This window comes from Synchiropus splendidus, chromosome 1 (assembly GCF_027744825.2).
Source record: "Synchiropus splendidus isolate RoL2022-P1 chromosome 1, RoL_Sspl_1.0, whole genome shotgun sequence".
In the NCBI taxonomy this organism is placed as follows: Eukaryota; Metazoa; Chordata; class Actinopteri; order Syngnathiformes; family Callionymidae; genus Synchiropus; species Synchiropus splendidus.
The window spans coordinates 34,923,296-34,947,932 of NC_071334.1; the positions used below are offsets into that span (position 1 = coordinate 34,923,296).

General features: G+C 41.2%; 1 protein-coding gene across 1 annotated transcript; it reads left to right on the plus strand.

The window, feature by feature from the left end:
• alg6 (ALG6 alpha-1,3-glucosyltransferase) lies at window positions 1-24,017 on the plus strand. The gene is made up of 14 exons (XM_053854113.1): window positions 1-163; window positions 301-385; window positions 1,003-1,092; window positions 1,172-1,260; window positions 1,669-1,751; window positions 2,158-2,222; window positions 2,497-2,682; window positions 6,097-6,232; window positions 14,445-14,530; window positions 15,876-15,960; window positions 16,124-16,194; window positions 16,979-17,047; window positions 19,352-19,544; window positions 22,596-24,017. Exons 1-14 carry the CDS (start codon window positions 82-84, stop codon window positions 22,791-22,793), a joined length of 1,518 nt encoding a protein of 505 aa, XP_053710088.1. The 5' UTR covers window positions 1-81; the 3' UTR covers window positions 22,794-24,017.
• The last annotated feature ends 620 nt before the right edge of the window (window positions 24,018-24,637 follow it).

Sequence of the window (24,637 nt, forward strand, 5' to 3'; positions counted from 1 at the left end):
CGGAAGCGTGTGCACTTCAAATCTGCCTTCTCTAACATATTGTTTCCCCTTTCTATCTAAAATCGCGGCATTAAAACTAAAATGGAGACGTGGAGTCTCGTTTCTATCAGCATTTTCCTCGGGATTACCGTGAGATGGGGAGTGTCCTTTAATTCTTACTCGGGTGAGAAAAGTATGCAGTGTGGCATTGTTTTCGTAGATTTACCGTCTGTTTCCGCCAACACATTCGTGTGTATTCGTACAATACCATTGTTCTGCAAATCAATAAAGTGCACCTCTAAGTATTGTGTACTCGTGCAGGGGCAGGTAAACCACCCATGTTCGGTGACTATGAAGCGCAAAGACACTGGCAGGAAATCACCTACAGCCTTCCTGTGCGGCAATGGTACGTCGGCTGTTCATGCCTACAAAACCACATGTATGCTTTTGAAACGTCAAATAAATGGCCATTGAGTCATTAAAATAGAATAATAATCTATGACAGCTGTACTTAGTATATATGATTCATTCTTCAAAATGTAGTTAACTTCATCATCCTCCCTGTCACAGCTATCCTCTTCTATCAAAGGCCCTCATTGGTTGTCATCTTCTTTAACCAAGTAGTCTTCATCCAACAGCATCTATTCTCTCCGCCAGTAGTCTGTCATGTTCTCATTTCAATATATGTTTTAATTTCTACAATAGCTAATCTGCAAGAAATGCAATATTTCTGTTGTTGTTACTTTTGATGATGCGGATATTGTTGTAAGTTGTTGAAGTGAAATTTGTTAGATAGTCTCTCTGTACTTGATTGTTGTATTGTGAAGTACAAATGCAAGGACAATGAAGCCGTACAGACTCTAAATGACATAGGAACTTTGGTTAGCAACGACATTGAAGATTACTTGTATAACTTGAAACTGTTTTGCTTATAAAGCTGTTTTTTCCAAGTATAGAGAATATCTGTACATGCTGAAAATGAATCAAATTTACTGAAATAATCCTGTTACTTCACCTCCACAGGTACTTTAACACCACAGACAATGACCTGAACTACTGGGGTCTTGATTACCCCCCACTAACAGCTTATCACAGCTGGATATGTGCTCATGTGTGAGTGTACTTTATTTCAACGTATGCGTTTGATTTGGTGCACGACATTAAAAATGTGTATTATTCTTCCAATCAACAGAGCCAACATGATAAACCATGAATGGGTGGAACACCAAAAATCCAGAGGCTATGAAAGTCCAACACACAAGCTGTTCATGAGGACTACAGGTAAAATATCAGTTGTTTCTTTCTAGACTTCAGTTGACCTTATTCACAGCTTGACTCAAGGCTAACGTTATTGTAAACTTTGTCTATGTTGCACCTTTCAGAACACTGTACTCCTAGTGCTTTACAGACAATGCAGATCTCCTCAGGCCAGGCTGTCCTGAGAGTCAGTGCCTTGTCATTGAAGGTTCTGTCCCCTTGATTTTGCACCAACAAAGACCCAACGCTGGGTCCTGGCTGGCTCATAGGCATCAGCATTCCTACAGTATATTCAAGTGCCATGCAGAAATGTTATCAATTCCCCAAAATAATCTTGTTCTTCTAGAGTTTTGTTCATCTTCTAAGGCATACTTGAATACCATTACATAATGAGTGAATATGAAGATAACCAGTATATTTCTTCTCTCCTAGTGTTGATCACGGATTTGCTGATTTACATTCCGGCTGTGGTTGTATACTGCATTTGCTTGTGTGAGGGAGCACTTCGAAAGAAGGTGAGACATTTACTTTTTGTCCTTGTTTTCAAAAATACAAGCGTCCTTTGTAATGTAGGTTACATGATGCCTTAACTATTGTCATTTTCTGACAAGGGAGCACTGACTTGTCTCTGTAGGAAGATGTTTTGTGTTCGCCTCTGAATCTTACATTGGACTCACACGATCAAACTCGGTCTTTGTGGAGAAGCTCAAAAAACAGTTGAAGTATTAATGTCTCTCTTCAGCTCTGTTGGCAAGAGACTCCTCCACCTTTCAATTCCCTAATGGCATTCTCCAGCTGCTAACTACCTCTGCTATGTTTGCTTTGATTACAGGAAGCTTGCCCTGCGACCATGTTACATATAACAACTCCAGTTTTTTACTTAAACATGGTCTTATTTTTTTCTGTCATTCATCATCACAGGTGTGCAATCTGCTCTGCTTCCTGCTCTATCCAGGACTTATCCTCATCGACCACGGACATTTCCAGTATCCTCCAACTGTCTTCTTGACACTGCATTTCACCATTGTTAATGTGCATTTACTCCACTGATTTTTATTTTAGAATTCTGCTGATGACATGATACCTACCAATTATGAATATGTTTACAATATATGCCAAACAGTCAAACAGATGTATATTTCAACTGTGTGCGTCATCAAGAACCATAACTTTAGTGGCTAAGCCTCTGAATCTCCACTTTCGGCCAGATGTCATTCTTGTTAAACACCGTGTTGGTGATGTGGACCTTAACCATGTCAGGTACAATTCAGTGAGCCTGGGCTTGGCACTATGGGCCATTGTGGCTCTGGGTCGGGGTTGGGATGCCACTGGTTCTGCCGCCTTCTGCCTTGCTCTGAACTACAAACAGATGGAACTCTACCACGCACTGCCCTTTTTCTGCTACCTCCTGGGGAGATCAATCAAACAAGGGCTGTTGGGCCGAGGGTGAGTGACATTTTTCTGACAGATCATTTCTAGTGATTTGAGCAGTAATAATATGTTCTGTGACGTCTGAGTACATCTTTCATTGTGCCAGTGAGTGGACCGGGTGACTTCTCACCTGTACTTGATATACTTTTGGTAGTGACTAAAATGGAATGACCCCTCAAAATCGCCCATTTTGGTTCTTAATCAGAATCAGAATCAGAATCAAATTTATTGCCATGGTCAGTGGGGAGCCCACTGACTAGGAAAGTGCCTTGGAATAAAGTGCAACAAAAAACAAATAAAATAAAATAAATAGAATAACATAACAACAAGGCTGTTCACGAATTTAACAGTCTGACGGCCGAGGGAAAGAAGCTGTTCCTGTGACGGGAGGTTCTGGTCTGGATGGACCGTAGCCTGCTGCCAGAGGGAAGAGGAACAAACAGTCCATGTCCAGGGTGAGAAGGGTTGGCTCTGATCCGACCTGCACGTCTCTGGGTCCTAGAGGCATACAGGTCCTGAAGAGGTGGCAGGCTGCAACCGATCACCTTCTCAGCAGAACGTACAATGCGCTCTTCATCTATCTATCCACTGGTCTCTGAGTCCTCAAATTGAAATGCTTTCCAAAAACCTCAAAATAACCATGCAGCTATTCCTACTTAAAATCGCCAATAATGTGCACCTAAATCTAAGTTGCACACATATTAATAAGAAAATACCTTTTGCGCACACAAATGCTGTGGGTGCGGGGTATATGTTGTAGAAACAGCAAGTTGTCACGCCCATGGCATGTTATATTGATGTTTGCAACTTTCACGTCTGATGCAGATGCCGAAGACAGCCTCCCTCCTCGCATGCTGACACATAGAAGTTTCAGTGGAGTAAAAAAGTCTTCCTATACTGTTCCTGTGACATCCAAGTGACGGTAATCTACATTAGATCTCACATAGATGTGGCACTCCCGCTTACTGTCACCGTGACTGAAACACACCGTCGGTTGAGGCGCTTTATACGCCAAGTGGCACATTACCACTTGTAGAGTAAACGCATCATCATCTGATAACTAACCCTAAGCTCAACCTCCTCCTATTATGCAACACTTATCCCATGGCATCAGGATATGCTGCTAAAGGTGGAACATGTGCTTCAGTTTCGAGCCTTATGCAACAGCATGCAACACGGAAGGCTGACTGTGGCGTCAGCATAGGATGCAAAGGTATACATGCAAACATTGATATACAGGGGTTGGACAAAATAATGGAAATACCCTAAAGCTTTTTTAACTTTAAGGTGTTTCCATTAAAGCTTTTTTTTTATCTTTAAGGTGTTTCCATTATTTTGTCCAACCCCTGTATGATGCAATGGGAGTGAGACTGTTTTGCTGGAAATGTCAGTGAATTCCATGTACCCTCTTAATGTAATGCAAAGGGATACTCAATATCACTCATGAGCTAGTTTTTAAAACTACGTCCAGCATCGAGACTAATGAAGACAAACTCGGCAATGTCCTGAATGCGCATCATGCCACCAATATAATTGGACTCCTCTCATCAGGCCAATGAAATTACGGGCATTTTATTTACATTAAAGCACAAGGACATCTGATCTAATATAATCGATGCACTGTGTTCAACCCAGTGTATACCCGGCTGGCACTGGACCAGTGTTCCCAGAGCTCTGTGCAGCAGCTGGCGGACCGAGTGTGAAGGCATCATCAACAAACAAAGCACATGCTCTCTGGGTATTAAAAGCCAGTGTGAAAAGTTGCATCTAACCTGGAATTGAAGTGCTCTAGTGTCTGTGCAGCTCTGTCGTGAGGGAGACTCTTCTATTGTTAGATACGCAGAACAGCTTTGGTCCTCACAGGTCTCCACCCTGGTCCAAGGGAATCTTTGGAGCAACTCTGAAGACCTTGTGGGTCTGGCTGTTGAGTGCAAGCGAACAAGCTCAGTCATGATTTTATTGTTTGTTTATAGATCTAGGCGTCTAAAAACAAACCGTGTCCACATCTTGAAGTGGATCCTGAAAGTGACACGAAGCCAGTGCAGTGTGGCCAGCACAGGGGTAATCTGCTCGCACTGCTTTGTGCACATCTGCAGGCTTGCTGATGCATTCTGGACCAGTTAAAGGTGACAAAGAGGAGCCTGATTGAGGCTGCAATACAAGGGAGTTGCAATCGTCTGAGCTGCAACTAATAAACAAGTGCTCAAGGGATGGCCTTACCCCTGCCAGTGTTAGCTGAAGGGCTGCTATAGGAGGCCCAGAGCTTTTTTTTTTTTTTTTTTTTTTTTTTTTTTAAATAAAAGATAATGTGAAACCTTCAAAGCTGATTTGAGAAGTAATCAAGAGACAAAACAAAGACCTCTTTCTCTCTGAATCCAGTTTGTGGCTTCCTTCTTCAGCCACTTTTTCCTAATTGATTGGTGTTGGAGTCAACAGAAACTTTGTACAAAAACAATGAGCTGATGACTTGTGGTTGTGATTAGCCATAACTGTATGACCACCTTCTTATTTTTGTGTCAGGTTCTTGACAACCGCTTGTTCTCTACCTTTATCACAGTTTCTCATGTGATAGTCTCTCCTCTCCTGATCTCACCAGTTTTCTTTTTATATGTATGTATGCAGGCTTTAGTTGAAAACATTCAGGTAAAGTCATTAAGTTAATTTTTCGTCATTTGTTTTTAAAGCTCAGGATGGAAATGATGGGTTGGAAAATGTAACACGATACTTTTTGGTTTGTTTTACTTATTGTCATGAACAGTGTTGTATTTGTTGCATAGCGTGTTGCTCATGAAAACCTCAATATACCTATAGCGATGGAAGCATTCATGAGGATGGAAACATGATATTACTGTAGATTAAACTATTCATGATATTTTTTTCTGCAGCCTAGTTAGCCCTTGAAGCATTGGCTGAAGAAATCAAGTTTATCACTGCTGCTGCTCGGCACACAATCTAAAAGTAGACGTGTCATGTCAGTCAATGTTGGAGTTCTCAGGAGAGCCACAGAATGACTGAGGTAATCAGATTGGATGCTGCCCCTCGTGTGTCTAGTGTCTGTTTATTTAGTAACAATGTACCAAGGGCATTTAGTTGCAAATGGAAAGCTGGATTAGAAGGTCCGGTGGGAAGATATGTCCAGATGACACTCTCACCATGCCCAAACTCTCCGGCTATGCCTGCATGTGCAACCTAACCAGCAGCCCCGCAGTCACAGCTGACGGCAGCCTGGCCTGCTCTGAAGACTCAGCTGATGCTTGGCTTTCACTGCATTCCACTGCACAGGGGTCAAATTAAGTGTTGAAAACCCTTGAAAATGAAGGACAGTTGACCTTCATGTAGATTTTGTGTTGTTGGTTGCATGGTGTTCTTGAATGAAATACAGCAGCAATCTCATGTTTGTTTGATACCATGTCTGACCTTTCTCTCTAGGTTCCTCCTCTTGCTGAAAGTTGCTGCAACAGTGTTAGTGACCTTTGCACTCTGCTGGCTGCCCTTTCTGTCTGACCAGGGTCAGATCTCACAGGTGCTCAGAAGGATTTTCCCAGTGTCACGTGGTCTCTTTGAGGTAGGTTATCTTCAAATTTTAAGAACCCTAGTCATCATCTGCTTGCTTTCGCTGTTGAAATGTCTTCTTCATATTCAAGTCTGTTCATAATTTATCCATCATTAAGCATCCTACAGTACCAAACTTTTTTTCCACCTAATAATACTGCTGGTCATCCTTTCTGGATGGATTATGTTTGTAAATGCTTCAATAATAATCATACGAACTATGATTTGGAGAATAATTAGAATAGTGTCATTGCGCTCATATGAAATGAAACAAATGTAGTCAGGTAATGTCTCAGCAAAATAGTGTTTCAGACTATATTACTTGAATGCAGTAAATATATATAAAATGTGTTTTTGAGAGCGTGTCAATGGGACGTACTTGTTGCCTTTCGCAGGCTGTTCCTCAGCCGAGGAGCCCTGGCAGCAAAGGCGCTGTCTCTTGTAGATTTAAATCTTAACTAGCAGTGACCCATCCGAGGATCCTGGCTGGCTCAAAGGTGGTCAGTTTCTCTACAATGTAATGATGGAACATGCCAACGTGGGCTTTAAAAGTAATGAATAAAATGAATGAATTGGTTCTAAAGTGGGCAGGGGAGTCAGTGCAATGATAGTAACAGTGGAGTGATGTGCTGCTGTCTTGCTGCTGAGTAGTTTTTATTGATGCCAGTGAGTTGAGAGTTGAGATGTTATGACGTTATGAAAAGCTGTTTCCGTGCTGTGTCCTGATCTAAACAGAGTATTTCTGCATAAAATCCATAATCTAAAACCGTAGGTAAGGATGCCGAATAATGCAAAGGATATAAATAGTTAACCAGGATATATTAAAATAACAATAAAAATAAAACTTTATTTACACAGCACTTTTTAGGACTCACCAGTCCATTCTACTTGTGGATTGTTGCACCGTAACCAACTTTTTGTCACTGCCCACCAAATGAAGTGCATTTTCCACTTGTCATCTTGTACTTCTTGTCGTCCATGTGAAACCAAAAGAGCCAGTGTCTTTGCTTGGGGTAGGTCTACACTGTCTGAGCAGAGACTTCCACATTTTTCTACCAACAGGGATTTCCTTGGCAAAATCTCCAGATTATTTTCTGTTTTTGCTGCCCTGACTTACCTTTTCATATAATCTTGTGGGTGTTTCTGTGATTAGCTGGTTTTACTTGTACTAAATTAGCCTACATAATCATTGACAGGCTGCGACCAGGCAATGTATTTCTAGTTTGTTTGATTAATGTGGATGATTTTAAAGTCCTGACTAATTTAAACAAATAAGTCGTGAAGATGCTCACATATTCAATCATCTGCACGTATTCAATCATTGTCTACTGCTTATGCTGGGAAACAAGGGCAGAGGAAGGCCAGATCCAGTCCTCAGCGCTAACCTTTCGTTCATAAATGCTAAAATGGAAAATATATTTATTTACTTAAAGGTTCCAGAATGCACAGATCCCAGCCAGCTCTGTCAAATGTGGTATGCTGATTCATCGAGCCGACACCTTCTGACCCCTGCAGCTCAGCTACCAGAAGCTGAGAGCAAAAGATGATAGATACATTGGAACAAATTTGGCAGGGATGATTTGGCAATTTTTTTTCTCATGGTTGCCCCCAATACAAGCAACTACCATTTCAACACACAGCCCATTCCTCAGAAAGGTTGTAAATCAATGTTTTAATTTTACCACAAAAAATAATAGTGAGCCACACACACACATTTCCTTACTTTTGGTGCCAGGTTTAGATTAGATTCTTGATGATCCATTTTTTTTAATCAAGGATACTACACTGTTCTGAGCTCTGCTTTGCTATGGCATATGTGTGTTCACAGCTTGTCACAGGCTGATGGTTCCTACTACTCCAGCTACTAGTTCCAACTACTGAAAACACTGGTCAAATACAAACACTTGACAATTACAATAGCTTTTAAGATGAGAAAGCTAGTGAGACCATGTTCTGCAGATGAAGGTTCAGAATGGTAATGGAACTAGAAATGACTTTATGACAAGTAGTTCTGTATTAAGTGCTGTTGTATTTGGGCTTTATAAATCGCCATTGACCAAAATAGCTGTTGACCTTTTCAAAACCTCACATGCAAAAAGCTATTAACAGCAACAGTTCCACTGTCTCCCATTCATGATTCTCTCACATGCTCTATATTTATCGCACAACAACTTTTTGTTTTTCGTGTTTTTTAAATAGCAGTCACATGTTCCTCCAAGCGATACGTGGAAAGATCTCTCACACATTTTCACAGTGGGAGGATTAATTTTCCTGTTGATTGGTACGCATGTGTCTGATCAAGTGATCTGTTTAAGATTGCTTACATCAAAACATGAAGCAATTGTTGAAAAGAAGTGTATTGAAGTGAAGATGAAACGGAGGTTGTTAACACTAAACCTTTGAATGTACCGTGATCCGGATAATCAGGCTTCTTAGTCACACTTTCAGACCAACAGTAAACAATGAGCTCACTTTTTTTCAAATATAAGAACAGTTTTCCATATTTGTTTATCCCTAAAGGCCTTCAGCTGCTACTAATTTGAAGTTGTGGCTTTATATCTAGAACTTGCGTCCTGATTTTATTGGCTGATCAGCAAATGATCTGAATCTCTCTTCAAAATTAAAACACCACATGAACCTGTTTTCACCTAAATTCCCTGAAGACAATAATCTTTGTTGTGATGTTGTTGTTGCTTTGAAGAATTAAAGGTTCAAGTTAATTTGCACCTAGTCAAGGATTGTACAGTTCTTTAAGCTGTTGTATCTCTCAGCTCTGGTAAGTCTAGCATTGCGTTATGTGCCTCACACCGTCACTGTTCTGTACCCTCCAGCTTATTCGTCCACGAGGAAATGAAAATGGTATAGTATCATCCATGGAATGAGACTGTAGATGAAGGATAAGTATCTCTGAGTAAGCAAACAGGTCTTGGTCATTCTTGGTCATAGGCATTGCATATGGTGGACCAGCCAGGGCACACAGACAGTCCCTTTATATCTCGAACATTAGAAATGGACATGACATGTCCCTCATATGATGGCTGTCACTCTTCTTAAAAGTGGTATGTTGGTGTCCAAAAATCAATATGAAAAAACGACCTGACAAACATGTCTTTTGCCAATGTAAATGATTCATGTTTCACATTTCGTGATTCATGTTCCATCTAATTCTACAATTCAAGTTTCTCTGGATCATTAAAGTGTTTCTAAAAACCGGATCGTAGCTGCCAGATGGGACGTTATCATCTCGCATCAGGTAGGACATTCCACAAGTCGACAAATTTGGTAGCTAATGTGGAACATGTGCTTCAATTGAAAGCCTAATACGTAATAAAACATGCAGTACGGAAGTCTGCTTTCCCAACATCAATATATTTTGCAAGGGGAGTGAGAATGTGTTGGTTTGTGTGGATAAGATGATTAAAAGGAGGACCAAGGAGAGCATCATTAATGACAGACCGCCTTTTATATGATGAACTGTGGCAGGTGGCCCTCGAGTCAGGCTTGTCTACCCCTCAATTGGGACTGATAACCATCTGATGCTCCTTTTTTCCCCAAAAGCTAAAAAAGCTCATAATTCTGAGAACCTGAAACATTGCATGCAGAGTCTCTAGAATCGGTGAAAGGTGCAGAGTAGTGTATGAAGTGTAACGGTCTGATAAACCACCCTAAAGGTAGCTGCTGTGGTCTGTACGTGAAACATGATGCTTGTATTCCTGAAGCCTACAGCATTAGAAGAGGAAGTCTCGTTGTGCATAAGCCTGCCTGTGGTCGGAACAGCAGATCATGCTTGTCTAAATGCATTTTAAGATGGTGTGTGAACAGCTAGAATGATGTCAGGCAGCCAATTGAAGTTTGTTTTGCCATTTGCTTGAGACTACAAAATGAGAAAAAATAGTACCGTGTGACACACAGCACAAGGATGGCCAGGCTTCCCCTGACTGTCCTGGGTTTTGGACATGGCTGCAGTACCTTACCACGGAGTTGCTCAGGAGACTTCCTGATAAGATGCCATTTCAACTAGCTTCTCGCAATACGAAGACACAGGTTTTATTTGAGTTTCTCTCCAGCAAACATATCTGGCTGTTTGTATCTCCAAGTTGATGATTGAAGGAGAGAAGAGTAACTGACTGGTAAAAGGGAAGCTTTGCCTTTTGGTTCAGCTTTTTCATCACCATGACAGACTGATACAGTCCTCATGACTGAAGATGTTGCCTCGGTCTCTCTAATTCTGATGTTGTCCTTTTATCTCATGACTCAGAGTCTGTTGACATTGATCAGATAACAGTGCTTTGCCTTCTGGCACAGTGTTCTTGCTTCACAGAACTTGAGCCTTGTGTGAGTAGCAGACCTTTGTCTTCTGTAAGGAATCTGTGGTTGGATTTTGTCAAATCAAACTTCATGTTATAACGCAAATGTCTATGAAATTAGAATTAAAGTCAGAATTATTGAAAACAAGTTGCAGCTGACATGATGGTTGTAGTTGATTTTTGGCCCCAGATGGTGGATGGAGTAGAAGCAATTCTGTCCTGTGCTGTGTGCCTCAACAACTTGTGTCATAGTCAGTCTTTGACCACCAAAGTCAGCAGGGCATAGAACCCTCACAATACTGAGCTGTAAAGCCTCCTCTTCAGGCTGTCTGGAAGCTCTGTTGATGAAAGCCAGGAACAAGATCGACCACAAGTCACAACATAACACTCACATGCAACGGAACGCTCACGGCAACAGGGTGAGAAACCCAGCTGCACCACAATATCGATAAAAAGCCACAAATGACTGCCACAAAACTTCTCTTCACATGACTGTGGATAGGAATTCTGTCCACAGTACCTAGGAGCAGAAGTCATAACAAGGGTACTATTCGGGTATGTTAATGAAATGCCGTTTGGATGTGCAGTGATGCCAACATACTACAGTCTCTACAAATACAAAGAACATGCACATGCCAGATGATCGTGCGACAAGCTGTGCTTAAATGCATATATTAAGGATTGATATAGTCCTTGCAGTGACTGTAACTTGATTCATGATTCGCACATTGTACATCTGTGTCTCACTTGTCTTACATACAGATGCACATTTGCTTGTCATTCACAGCCTGACAGATGAGCAAGGTTTACCGGAATGAGACATTAATTAAAAAGTAACTGATAGTGTTACACATGGTTCCGCAGGTTGTTGAAAGCTTTCTTTCAGGATGATGGACGTAAAGAAGCTGTGTGCATATTACACTGGCTCGTGTCACATGCAGGAGCTCTCATTTCTTAAACCCTGTTAAATCCTCCTCCTCCTCTCCTTCTCCTCCTTGAGGTGTCAGCCATCTCAGGGTGTCATGGACGTGAGAAGTAATTGAAAATTCTAAACGGGGAGCAGTCGGCGCTGTGGCTGGATTTGTTTACTGAAATGATGCAAACATAATACAGAGGGTGTGAGAGACACTTTATCCCCCTGTGAGCACAGCATGAGAGGCTATGGGGGGGAGCTGTCCTGAACTAATTGTGAAATTTGTGAACGTAAGCACAAGTGTTGGACAAGGAGAGCAGGGTGAGAAGGGGTGGCTGGCGTAGTGGGCGCTGGCGACTGGCGGCTTCTGGGAAGGAGCAGTTGTAAGTTTACCCACCGAGCCGCATTCTGCCGTCTCAGATTGCTGCCTGCTCACAAAAATGGCACCAAATGCTTCTCACTGTGAAATTCCATGCTGGCTCATAGGTGAAGGAGCCGCTCAGTTCACGCCTTCTCCCACACAGACACACACGCGCACGCACACACTTGCATTTGCTGATGAGACTCACTCCTGTACATGTGTCGCCTCCGTCCAGAAACATTCTCATAGAGGTTATTTGGAGAGGGCAGAGCGCAAGGAAATGGAGAAGGATGCGGCTGTGACAACACAACATGGGCCAGCCTGCTGCTGACCAGGCAGCCTCTGAGATTCACACAGCTGTGTCTGAAAGCAGCTGTAGCCTGAAAGAGCCAGAAATAAGTGCTTGAGATAGGCAGCCCACGAGTGATGAAGCTGCTCTCGTTCCACAAACTCTATGGCGGTTGACAGCTTTGACCTTGGTATCATTTGATCCCGACATAACTGCTTAAGCGCTTGAATCAGCTGAAAGAACGTTGCCCACCTTCTTTCTTTCTAGGCACCCATGTAGTTCAAATGTCATGGCAAAGGTTGATTCTGGGTTACCTGGGATAATGCAAAGGTGTCTAGTGTCATGTTGAATAATCTCCAAAATGAATTAACAAAAAAGTCAAAATTTAAGTAGATTGTGTTTATCTACATTTCATAGCCAGAGTGGACCTCAACGTGGCAGGATGTGAAATGCCAGACGTGCCGGCTGATTCAGATCTCCTTGGTTATTGGCTCTATGTCAGATCAGGAACAGCGCTGTAAGTCTTCAGTCTGTTCTTCTCCTATCACCGTGGTCCAGTTAGACTAGTGCATCTAAAGTTGTCACAGATGGTGACAATTTGCGTGTTCAATCAACTGTACGTGAATGAGGAAAGAAAAGAGATTTTTATTGATTAAATATGAGATGTACCTTTGCTTTTTCTGTCCATTTTTAAAATCTAAACTCAATTTTATTTTATTTGGAGCATTAAGCCTCTACAGCATTGTGATACGTGACAGTTGTTTGGTCGCTTGAGTCAGTAATTTGACAGAGTTCTCTTCCTCAGCGCTCTGCGGTTGGTCTTGATCCGCTGCCTCGGGAGTAATGACTCCAATGTGACACCTGACCTGTTCTCTCCAAGTTTACAAATAAGTCCCATGCTTTTTCTGACATTGAGAATACATTTACGATGGGGGGCAGTCTCACCTCACCCTGAAGTTCTCCTGCACAAAAGAATGCCCCCAGGAATCTGTTGCACTTCATGCAGGGAAACGTTCGCTCCAGCTATGCCACTCATTCGCTTTCTCTTAGAAATGGAATTCGGATTTGTTTTGGCAAACACACCGCATGTCAAAGTTCGGATTATTTGGTATCAAAAATGTTATGATGCACAAACAACACATCCTAGTAGTTATGACCAATGTTTGATTGAAATTGATTTACCATTGTAAGTTTGAAGGGCAAGGAAATGAGGAGAAGGAGTACAAAGTAAAAATCCTGAACAACTAAGTTTATAACTGTTATAACTGTTTTTAACTAATGGTGTAAAATAAATGACAATCATAGAGGAATTCCCCAGAGATTCCTGTGGTTAATGCCTGTCATAATGTTTTGTGATATTTCATTTAAAGCTCTGGCAGGCCATTTTAAACAACATGGTAGCCAAATTTAGCCCTTGTGCCCTGAGTTTGACACATCCATACGAATAATATCTCATAGTACTTGCAAGAGTAATGTTGACAGCACACAGGTTGAAATGTTTGGTATGTTTTTATCAACTTTCTAACACTTTTATTTTGAATGGAAAAATATGTGGGGGGGAAAAAGCACAGAACATCACCTCCCCGGTCTGGAACAAGCCTGGAATGAGAAATGCCGACTGGGTTTGGTTGCTTGGCCTGGTGTTAAGGGGTCAGACTTGCTTTCTCTCACGGCCAAGAGTTAATAGTCCATGACTTGTTCTTACTCCTTCTTGTGGTCACATGCTTTGGGTAGCGACAGGACAAGCAAGGTAGTGGATGTGGGCTAGAAAACTTGGATTTCTCTAGAGTGTGTCTAGTTTCTGCGTGAGAAGCTCAATCACCTGTGAGATGCTTAGGGAGGAGGCTGTGCTCCTTCACATTGAGAGAAGTCATTGAGGTTTTCCTCGAGTAGCAAGAAGAAGCTCCGGACAGAAGACCAACTGGATAGACTAGTCTGGAAGAACTGTAGGAGGTTGCTATGCGGGAAAGAAGCCTGGGCCTCTTCGCCTCAGTTTCTTTCCACATGACCCAAACTCAGATAAGCAGCAGAATATCGACAACAATAATAGTGAAGAGGTGTGACGTAGTAGGAATATGAAAGTTCAAGAATCAAAATCACATGAAATATTCATGATATATGAGGAATTATTGATGCTGAAGGCAAAAATGCATTCAATGGCCATATTTTTTCAAAAACCAAGCTACAAAATAGTTGTAAAATTTGCAATGTTTTAATTTACATGTAGTCATTGGCGTCACTGAGACGTTCAATGATGAAAGTGTTGCCGTGGAGCTGGTTACGAAACTCAAACAAATCACCATTTGCTGGGATATGATCACCTGTCATTTAATAAAGTGATGTGCTCTTGTGCAGGATAAGGTGGCCAACACATGGTGCAGCTTGAATGTCTTGATAAAGATCAGATCCATTCTCTCTGGCAACCATCAGCTCTATCTCAGGTAATCCCTGTCTCAAAGGGCTATCGCTTCATTTTGATTCACTTGTCATATCATCCCTCTGCTCTAATGTATTAGAAACAGGATCATGGCTTTTCAAAGCATCCTATGAGGATCTTGAAATCAAAACTTCCCATAGCATTTGAATAGAACACACAACGTGTAGATGTTGTTAACGATAATACCTGACACTTCAGTTGAATATTGACCTCTTGAGGGATGACAGAAAGTGGAAAAACATTTCAACCAAAAGTGGCTCTGTTCAATCCCTGTGAGAAAAAGGGGAAGCAACGGTTGTGTATGTTTGAATAACCCAGCATTCTAAATTTAGGATTCCTGTATTCACTGTGTGGACACGTTTCTGCCAGACTGTTAAGTCCAGGGATCAGGCCGCACTTCTCTGACTGTCGTGTATTTCAGACGGATGAAAAACACACTGTGTTTCTGGCAGCTCCGGCGGATTGTTAAATGCTCGGATGTGGGGTGTGTTTGTGTACTTATGAATCAGCTGTGAAAAGTGATCCACGTCCTTCCGGACCACAAAAACCCTGCCCTGCACATGACACCCATCCGCACACTTGTTCAGGACCATGGTTGGCCAGAACATTATGACCAGCAGCCTTTTGACCAACAGGCTTTGTGCCTTAGACTGACGTACAGTTTTTTTGGGCACTTTTTTATTATTATTATTAGTAGTAGTAGTATTAGTAGTAGTATTTATTTTTTATAATAAAATTATATTTTTTGCTTATACATCCACATAAAATCTTTTTCCTGTTTTGTGTTTTTTTTTTAAGTATTTTTTCTTACTTAATGGCTTATCACATTATTAGAATCATCAATCATTCGAGAGAGTTCTTTTTTATGTCCAGCCCTTGACCCACTCCTTAAAATTTTGACTTATTTTCCTGCACTACATCTTGATGTAAATAGTTTTTCTTTTTTAAATGACCATTTTCTCTAACCTCTATGGTTGTTGACTCTTGTCAACATACGCACGCACGCACGCATCACACTCTACTGCATGAACCATCTGACCTTTCAACACATTACATACAAGGCAGTCACACTTACGTACTCACTGTCCTCTGGCACCCCCACCCTCCTCCACCAGGTGACAATGGAAGGGTTAAACTAATGCCTTGCTGCTTATGGTATCGTCACGGATGCATACAAAGGCCAGGTTTAAATAGATGAGGACGCAAGTGTCACAAATCAAGCTATTAAATTTGATTGACAAAAGTGCTGTTCACCCTAAATGCAGTTCGTGGAAGTGTTGAGCGGAACAAATTGATTATGACTTATGTTATAGTTCTGTGATGAATGACATTTTAAAATTTGTTTTCAGCTTGGCCTGCACGCTGTTGGCCGTGCTACCCTCCTCCATCAGACTCATGTCCAAGCCGTCCTTCTGGCAATTCAAAATAGCACTGGTAAGCGAGTCAATCATTGGAGTGGCCCATCTCCCAAGACAATAGCCCCTTGTTGGTCAAACTTAAGACTATGGTTCAACACTTTAATTCCCGTTTTATTGCTACTGTGAAAATGTTTTCTCTCAGCTGAAACTCTTTAACTGGAAATGTCCGTCAACCTCAGGTCAACTCTTCACTGGCGTTCTTCCTCTTCTCTTTCCAAGTCCATGAGAAGTCCATCCTGCTGGCTGCTTTGTAAGTTTGTGTCAAGGATTGCCTTTGCGTTGTATTGGGGCTCTGCCAGACTAAAAAATATACTTCACCCATTAAGTCCTCCTGGTTCAGACTCTAGTGTTGTAAGGTACATCTAGTATACTATAGTTCAGTGTGGATGTTCATCAATACCAATATGTCTAACATCAAATTTAGCAATCTATCACAAAGATGCTCTGTTTTGTGGCCGATTTAAATCTCAGCACACAAAGCAGATTGTGTGTGTGTGTGGTGAGCCTTGTCCTAAAGCCACAGCCACTCAACAACGGATACATTCACCACCTTGGGGATTTGGCTTCTAGATCAGGGCTCATCTATTAATCTAGATTAGAGTAGATTGTTGCTTTATTAACTATTGAGTTGCATTTCCCACCTGTCCCCCCCCAAATCAATCAGTAATGCATGTCCAGGGATTAGAGGAGGAGCGGCTGGCAGCAGCAGAGTGGGGTGTTGTTTGCACACAATCAATTATTGGGCGGTAACAGAATCGCCAAAGAGCGTCGGCTGTAATTATAAGATCAGGGATTGCTGTTGAACCATCCACGCTCTCACTGAAGTCAGAAACAAATCTATTTCTGAAGGATGTTGTGAAAAGTTATGGAAAGTTCTGTTTGGTTTAAAAGCATAAATGGATATGAAATGTTGATGACAAAGTTTTCTGCCTTGTGACAACTGTCATCAATGGATTTGCATGCCTGTCATTCTTTCATAATTCCACATGATGTCACTTTGGACCTGAACTGAGCATGCTGTGGGTGTTTTCCAGGCCTGTCTGTCTCTTCTTGAACGACCTACCTCTCATCTCCATTTGGTTCCTGCAGACATCCACGTTCAGGTAAGCGTTGCAGTCGTCTTTTGTTGTTTGCTCACTTTGACGAGTAGCGGTCATATCAGGGTTCCCGAACAGATGTTGCTGTCCTTCTACGGTCGAGGCCTACAGTCTGTGTCATGTGACCAACTTGGAAAAAACAAATTGGATTCAATGCTGAGTTAAGGTGTTAGTCTTGTGATCCATAAAGGTCAGTCGTCAAGCCTCGCCATATGACAGGCTGATATCGAGTATGGTCACTTACACAGACAATTTTGGTTTTTTTTTTGTCTGAACATGTCTTATACAACCTGACTCCCAGTTTCTGTCAGTTTAGAGTCGATGACGGTGAAGGACTCTGAAAAACTGCATTTACAGTGGCTAGACTTCTGAACTATCTGGTTCATTGCTTATCCACCCCTGAATGACCATCTGCTTCTTACTTTAATTTCATTTTGATGTGGTGTTGGAGAAGGTTGGCCTGAAAATTCTAAAGAAGTATCTTACAAGTCAAGCTAATCCTGTCCTGATCAGACTCTCATTGGCATACTTCATGTACCTCCATCCTGACTGGTCAATTGAGTTGCATCGATTTTTATGCTTGTTCACTCGTTTTCATCGTCATTCACCTGAAAACCAGATGACAAAGTCTCCAGAACACACACACCTGGTAGCAAAACCAATCAGATGTGTTGTTGCCACTGTGCATGCATCTCCCTCACGTCTCATGTGATCTAAAGTGTGCTGTTCAATCCCAGCCTTTTACCAGCTCTATGTTTTGTGTCACTCAAGTTTTTATCTTCTGCTACGGCCTAACTTGTGAGGTTTGAGTCTGGGTGTCCTGGAAGATGACTAAACAGGGTTCTTACCCTTGATGACATGGTTGTACCTGCTTTCAAACTTCGGATCATTGAGCATTTTTTGTGGTCTATCGTCAGCTTCGGTCTCAAATCACTTCACACCTATGAACAATGATCCGTAATTTCCTTCTAGGTCTCGACCCTTGATCTTAAAGGTCTTTGTCCCTAGGAGGTTAGGTCAGCCTGTCAGACTCAGGCACCACCTTCTGGATATCTAGAGTCCCCCCAAAGTCTTAGATCTATGACCTGTAATGCAGTTAAAGTGTTGCCTTGGACTTTGCGTGGAAGTCTTCATAGTTATGAACCATTCCATGAGGAAATCTTTAATGGCGGCCAGGAAGACGAGTCAAAGATTTTTTGAGGTGAGCGACAGACAAGACAAAGCAGCACAGCAAACACTTCATCTAACTTCCACCAGCTGTTGTTAAATTCTTCCGGCAACACTAATAGTTGTGCAAGCGGTTTAGTCTTAGGATATGTGGGGATTATGCAGCATAGTCTGCATGCCTCTCATGGTTTAGGGACAGGAGGTCATTCTGTAGTTTCCCAGTACAGTCCATTGTGGTCGTAATGGGCGTCCTATTATTGTTATTGAAAAGAAACACATCTTTTGTTTGCCTAATTAGCGGGATGAATGCACCGACACTGCAGTTCGAAGAAGACAGAGCCGTAGTCTGTATTTAATTGGTGAAGTATGTATTTCTCTGCTGAATGGAGCTTCTGTCGGTGGTGTGTGCAGGTTTGTGTAAGTCTTGGTGACACGGGAGTTCAGTCAACTGTTGTTCTTGTGTCCTGCTGAAGATGAGCTTGTTGTAAATGTGTTGCAGACGACATGTTTGGGAACCTGGTGGAGGAAAGCTAAAGTTTGATTTACTTATTGACATCTGATATGGAAATTGAATCTATACTGAGTTTTTCTTTATTCCTGATGGTTGACACAGCCTTACATACATAAGACACAAGAATTTATACATAAGAATTGATGATATTTTAAACATTTATAAATACAGAATGTAAGACAAGGAACAAAATAAAATAAGTCTTTTTAAATGATTAGATATATGTTTGTATGTAATGTACAGTATTCCTTCAACATTTTTGTCACATTTTTTTCATGTTTTCAATCATTTTTCATTCTTATTTTCAGTTTGTGTCATGTTATGTTTTTTTTTTTATTGTTTATTTTGAATTAAATTCCTCTAAATAAAAAATAAAAGTTTTCATTTTCAATTGCCACATAATTCATTTTTTTTGTAATATTTCTTTAAGTTGAAACATGATGTTTCCACTGATATATTTGTGCAGTAGCTAGATGTCATTCATATATGTGTGGGTGTGTGCACATGTCTGCACGTGTGCATGTGTGTATGCATATGCATTTTTTTCTTAATTGTATGCTTTCATTCATTCATCTTAATGCCATCTTATTTCTTTGTCTACTAAAGAAACCTCTCTTGTTTCTGTCTGGCAGCATGCTGCCTCTGTTCCTGAAGGACGGCCTTATCATTCCCTACATTGTGACCTCGCTGTCCTTCCTCTACTTGAGCACCTACCTGCTCTCTGCACTTGAGCGCTGCACTGAGGAGGAACTGAGATTGGTACCCTACCACAAACTCCTATTCTTGCTCCCCAGAATGAACCTCGCATGCGTTGTCAGATGGACGGTAAGTATTTATTGAATAATGATCAATTTTTAAATTGGTATTATTTGCCACACAGTTCACCTGACCCTTGTATGGCTCATTGTCGAATTTCCCAGCTGTGGGACTAATAAAGGTTATCTAATCTAACATTTCATTTTAAATTATTTATACTAGTCAGCTCTTGTCAAAGTTGGTGTGCGGAGCATCTGTTGAACGACAGCTCTCTGGTCAGTTCCAGCTAATCAGATGGAGCTTGTAAGTCTCCTCTGCTTCTGCGTGGGATTTAGGCTGTGTCCCATTTCTCACCCTAACACGAGCACTGCACATTAGCACTTGGTTTGGAGTGCCCAATAATCTCACTTGGTTTGGTGAACCAACAGAGAAAACAAATGGGCGGAGCTGAAGCCGGCTTTGCCGCTAAGTTGCTGTGATAAATCTGTTAGAGGTATGAGGATGTTAAGAAATAAAAAACATACTGTTGTACATACATGTACCTGTATTTTTCATGTTGTTGCTGGCTCAGACCCAGTACTCTTGGGAGAGAATGTGTGTCTTGTTCTCAAATCTGTTTAGCAAACAAACTGAAGCAGAACAGCTGTCAACACTATATTTAGCCAGATATCATCTCTGCACTATCATCTCATCTTAAGAACCTCCTGTTAATCATCGATTTCATTTGGTCTTAAAAAGAAATACAAGTGACGGGTTGTTTGCTGTGTTCTGTGTTGGTGGTAATCATGGTATGGTTTTTGCCTGAGGAAAATCCATCAGTGGTGTCTTGCAGAGTGAGCCACTTAAAGAATTCAGGTTCAAACTGGGTCAACCTTTTAGTACTTGGTGGTCATCATTTGTTTAGAGCTTGCAAAACCCATATGTTATGATGGCTACTCATGTTTGCCTACAGTCAGGGTGGGTATTTAATTTGGCCACATAAAAATCTGGAACACTTACAGGGGTCAGTAAATACAAGTTCAACTTCTCGTCATGTCATGTGATATAGATATAGATATCTGACAATATCTATCAACCTGCTTGGTTTCCTTCCTCATCTCCTTTTTCTAGGTATCTCCATCTCAAACATGCCTGGTCCAACATTGCTGGACACATGTCCAAACCACCTGACCTTCTTAACCTTATCTCCAAACTTCACCATGAGCTGTCCCTTTGATATACAGTGTACTAACTGTGACTCCTGAGTCTCCAAACCATACATCATGGCAGTGAGTGCAACTGTCCTGTTAGTCATCCAATATACTCTTGCTGCTGCTAGGATGTCACTATCGTCTCCAGCTGTTCCAACAGCTTCCTTTGTCAATGTCCATTATGCTGGAGGATTTACCTGGAAATATTCTATTCAGTCTGTGTCGTCTTTCTTACTATTGGCTCTCGCTCATTCACAGTCAAGGTCACACTATGTCCCAGTCTTTTCCTGAGTATTGGTTTCTACCTTAGCGATTGTTTTCGTTGGTTTTCAACTTGGTGGTTTGTTGAATAACATGCACTTTCTTCCAGTATTTACGGTAATGGTTGCCTACCCACAAGCTAACTCAGTGACAGGCAGGTCCAGTGCATTTAACAACACAATTTAGAGGAGTAAATTTGAGTGCCAGGAGGAACAACGATAAAATGTCCTCTTTGAAAGGTCACGTGTTCTTCCCAACAGTGAACAGATAGCTGGAAATCTAGCCTCCTGCTATCTTGTTCTGCATCTACCATGGTGCCTTGCTCAAAGACAAAGAGGCAATCAATGACAGAACACATGGCTGCTTGATAAGTTTGTGTCTGTCAGCTGCTACTGAAGTCGGATATTCAAGTTAATACGCGCACTACAAGATGGTGCCGATTCCAGTCCCAGATGGCCCTTCACTCTGTAAGCAGCACTGGATCCAAATTGCGGGTGCGATAGCAGATCCACCCAACTGTATAAATAAAGATCATGTGCTGCTGTAAGCTGTGTAAGCTGTCCGGGGATGAAAGCTGCTGCCAAGTGAAGAATTATTTATCACTTATTTAAGTTTCCACGCTGTCTGAAGAGGCTGCAGTGCCAGCCCTTTCACAAGGGGTGCAGCGGTAGGGTGTCGGAGCTTAAGAGAAGGTGCCTTTTTATAGCACACGTCATTAACGCAGGGTTTGCCTAGATATATTTATTTACACAAGCAGCATAAATAGAGAGATACTGCATTGGCGATAAGGTTTCATAGGTTTGGGGTGGCAGGTGCAGGGACAAGGTGTTTCCTCCGCTTCACTCTCACTCCCTCTCTGACCGATTTATCTCTGGGTGATAAAGCTCAAATAAACATTAATCATCTCACCATCGGAAAGTGTTCTGTTTACATCTCCGGTGGAAAGTTTGCTGGCTGGATTTTACAGGCCGGTAGTTGCGTACTTAGAAAAAGGTTGTCGGGATACGAACCCTGCCGTGATAAACAGCCAAACATCGCAGATGGCTGTCATTAAAAGAGCATCTTACTAAAGTCCACATGCCGGCGCTTCTATTTGTGGCGCATCTGGAATTCTTTTGGCAATTTAAGTTCCAGCCGCTACATGTTAGCAAAATAACTGTTATCGCTGATTTAACATCTTTAGGTGCTCATCGGCCGCTCATTCTCAAACTTATGTCTTATAAAGAATTGCTGGACCTGCAGTGATAAACCTCTGTTGTGGTAAAGAAATGGCTGAGCCTAAATACAATCTACGCCCCGCTTCCCCTCACGTATTCATTTTAGAAGGAAAATATTTCTGGAAAACTGATTTTGGTTTGATATCTGATTTTCTTCTCATCAAGAATTAATGCGATATTCACACTGGACGGTAAGATTTACACAAAAGACAAAATGCCATATATTGAAATGTTAGGTATCTTTACTCTAAGGCAGTGTTCGCCAATGGCAGCCTGCAGGCTTGTCTGCAACCCATCTCACATCCACATGCAACATCTTCATCCAATACAAAGCTTCTTGGAGAGAATATAGAGCACTTGATCTTGTAGTCTATATTGGCAGTTGGGATCAATTAGAACGCGTACTCCCTAGCGGCTGGTGAGTTCTAATCATCTGTATTTGTGTCTTCCAGTTCTATATCAGCCTCACAATCATGGTCAGCCTCAGCGTGGCGACCGTCGCTGTCAAGCCGCCGGACCACCTTCCAGACCTGTTCCCCGTTCTGGTGTCTGCCTTTTCCTTCCTGCACTTCTTGGGCATGTTTGTATATTTCAACATTCTTCACTTCACCACCAAGTCCACCAAGAAGACCCAGAAGAAGAACAAATGAGTTGTGGAAAAAGTGCCTGGGTGATTTAAAGCCATTGATGCGCTTATATCAGGATGTTTACCCTCATGCACCAAAAACATTGTCAAATTGTGCTGGGAAACCACTTACCTGCTGACTCATCAATTTGTTTTTTTTTCAGTCATGTTTTACAAAAAAAAACCAACGTAATTTATAATTAAGAAAAGGATATAAATATCTAGCCATTGACAATAAAACTTTTTTCTTTTCTTTGTCATTGTTTCTTTTATTTTTCCTTGTCTTCTGTCAGCAAAGAGCTGAGACAAAGCTCTGCTTTTACCAGTCCATTTGTAATCTCACCTTTGGTCGTGAGCTTTGGGTGAATATCAAAAGCTCAAGATACAACCTGCCAAAAGTTCAATCAATACAAAAGTCAGTACATGAGGGAAATATTAGACCTCAGATCCATACATGGCTCAATTAGTTTCATGACAAAACTCATTTAAATTATATACTGTACTTTAATGGGGGTGCATCAAAAATTCGGCTGCAGAAAAAAAAAGACTTCTAGTGCCGAAACAAGATTAGATGACGCAAGAATAGCCACTGCCACTGCGAGATTGTCTAGATAGAGCTGGTCTGTGGCGTGGAGGGATTTCTGCGAACACATGTTTTGACCAAAATTGTCACCGTTATCATTTCTTCACTTCTTTGGTTGGTCAGTTAGAAGCCTGTGTGTCATTCATGAGTCTGACTGCAAAATGTTTTGTTTTGGATTTTATTAAATTTCTTTATTGCACATCGTTGACATGTCATTGCTATGTGAACATTTTCAGACACATTTTCTCATTGATTTATTATTTGAAGCAGGAATACTTCTTTATGTGATTGCAATGCAATGATTTTTGTGAGTTAAGAACGTAGTCATAGCCATGAATACAGTGGTACTACTAACTGGCGTAAGAGTTCGTTCGCTGTTTCGGTTTTTGGCCCTGGTCACCTCATTTTCAGTTTCAGCCAAGAATTTCATTTTGGTGCTTCCCTGTTAAATACTATATTACATTTACCTGTTGGACGTCGTATTTGGTTAATTTTTGTGAGCTATGCCAGCTATTAACGCCTGAAGTGAGAAATACTGTAGTTAAAAATAATTTTACAAAAATACGCTGCTCTGATAGAGTGAAGAAAAAATGCTGAAACAGAGCACATTTTGTGGAAAATATATTGGAAAATCCAGAAAGTAACTACATTTAAATACATTTCAAACTGGACCCTAAAATGTATTAAAATAAAAATACTTTCCCTTTTAATCCGTATAATGTATCTGAAAAAAAACAAAACTATGTTCGCAACAAATGTTTTCCGGACATATAGGAAAAATATAATAAATGCATTTTTATTAAAGTAAAAAGCTTTCTTTGGAAATAAATGAATGAAAGAAATCACAATTGAACATACTCCAAGATGTGTTAATGTTTTTTTTATGTCATTTCATATGTTTTACAATATCAAATGTTATTAATTCAACATTACAAGGATAGCATGTTGGCTTCAAATACAATGTTGAAAACAAGTCATCGCCACGAATGCGCATGAAATGGTTTTGCACCATAATGAAGGTGCTTACTATCTAGGTTTGCCCCCTGGAACAAAAGGTATGATCACCATATGTTGAAAAGTGAAAGTGAAGCCGTGAGCGAATATGTCAGCTAGATACCACAAAATTCTAAGGACATTAGTGAGATATGTGCACCTTGAATAGAAGTACAGGATTCCAAGTAAAGCCTTCCATTTGAATTCACTTATACAGTGTTCACCCCTATTTGGACAAAGAGTTCATGCCTTGTTGGGGCCACACCCATGCTAAAAGTTGGCACCCGGGGGCA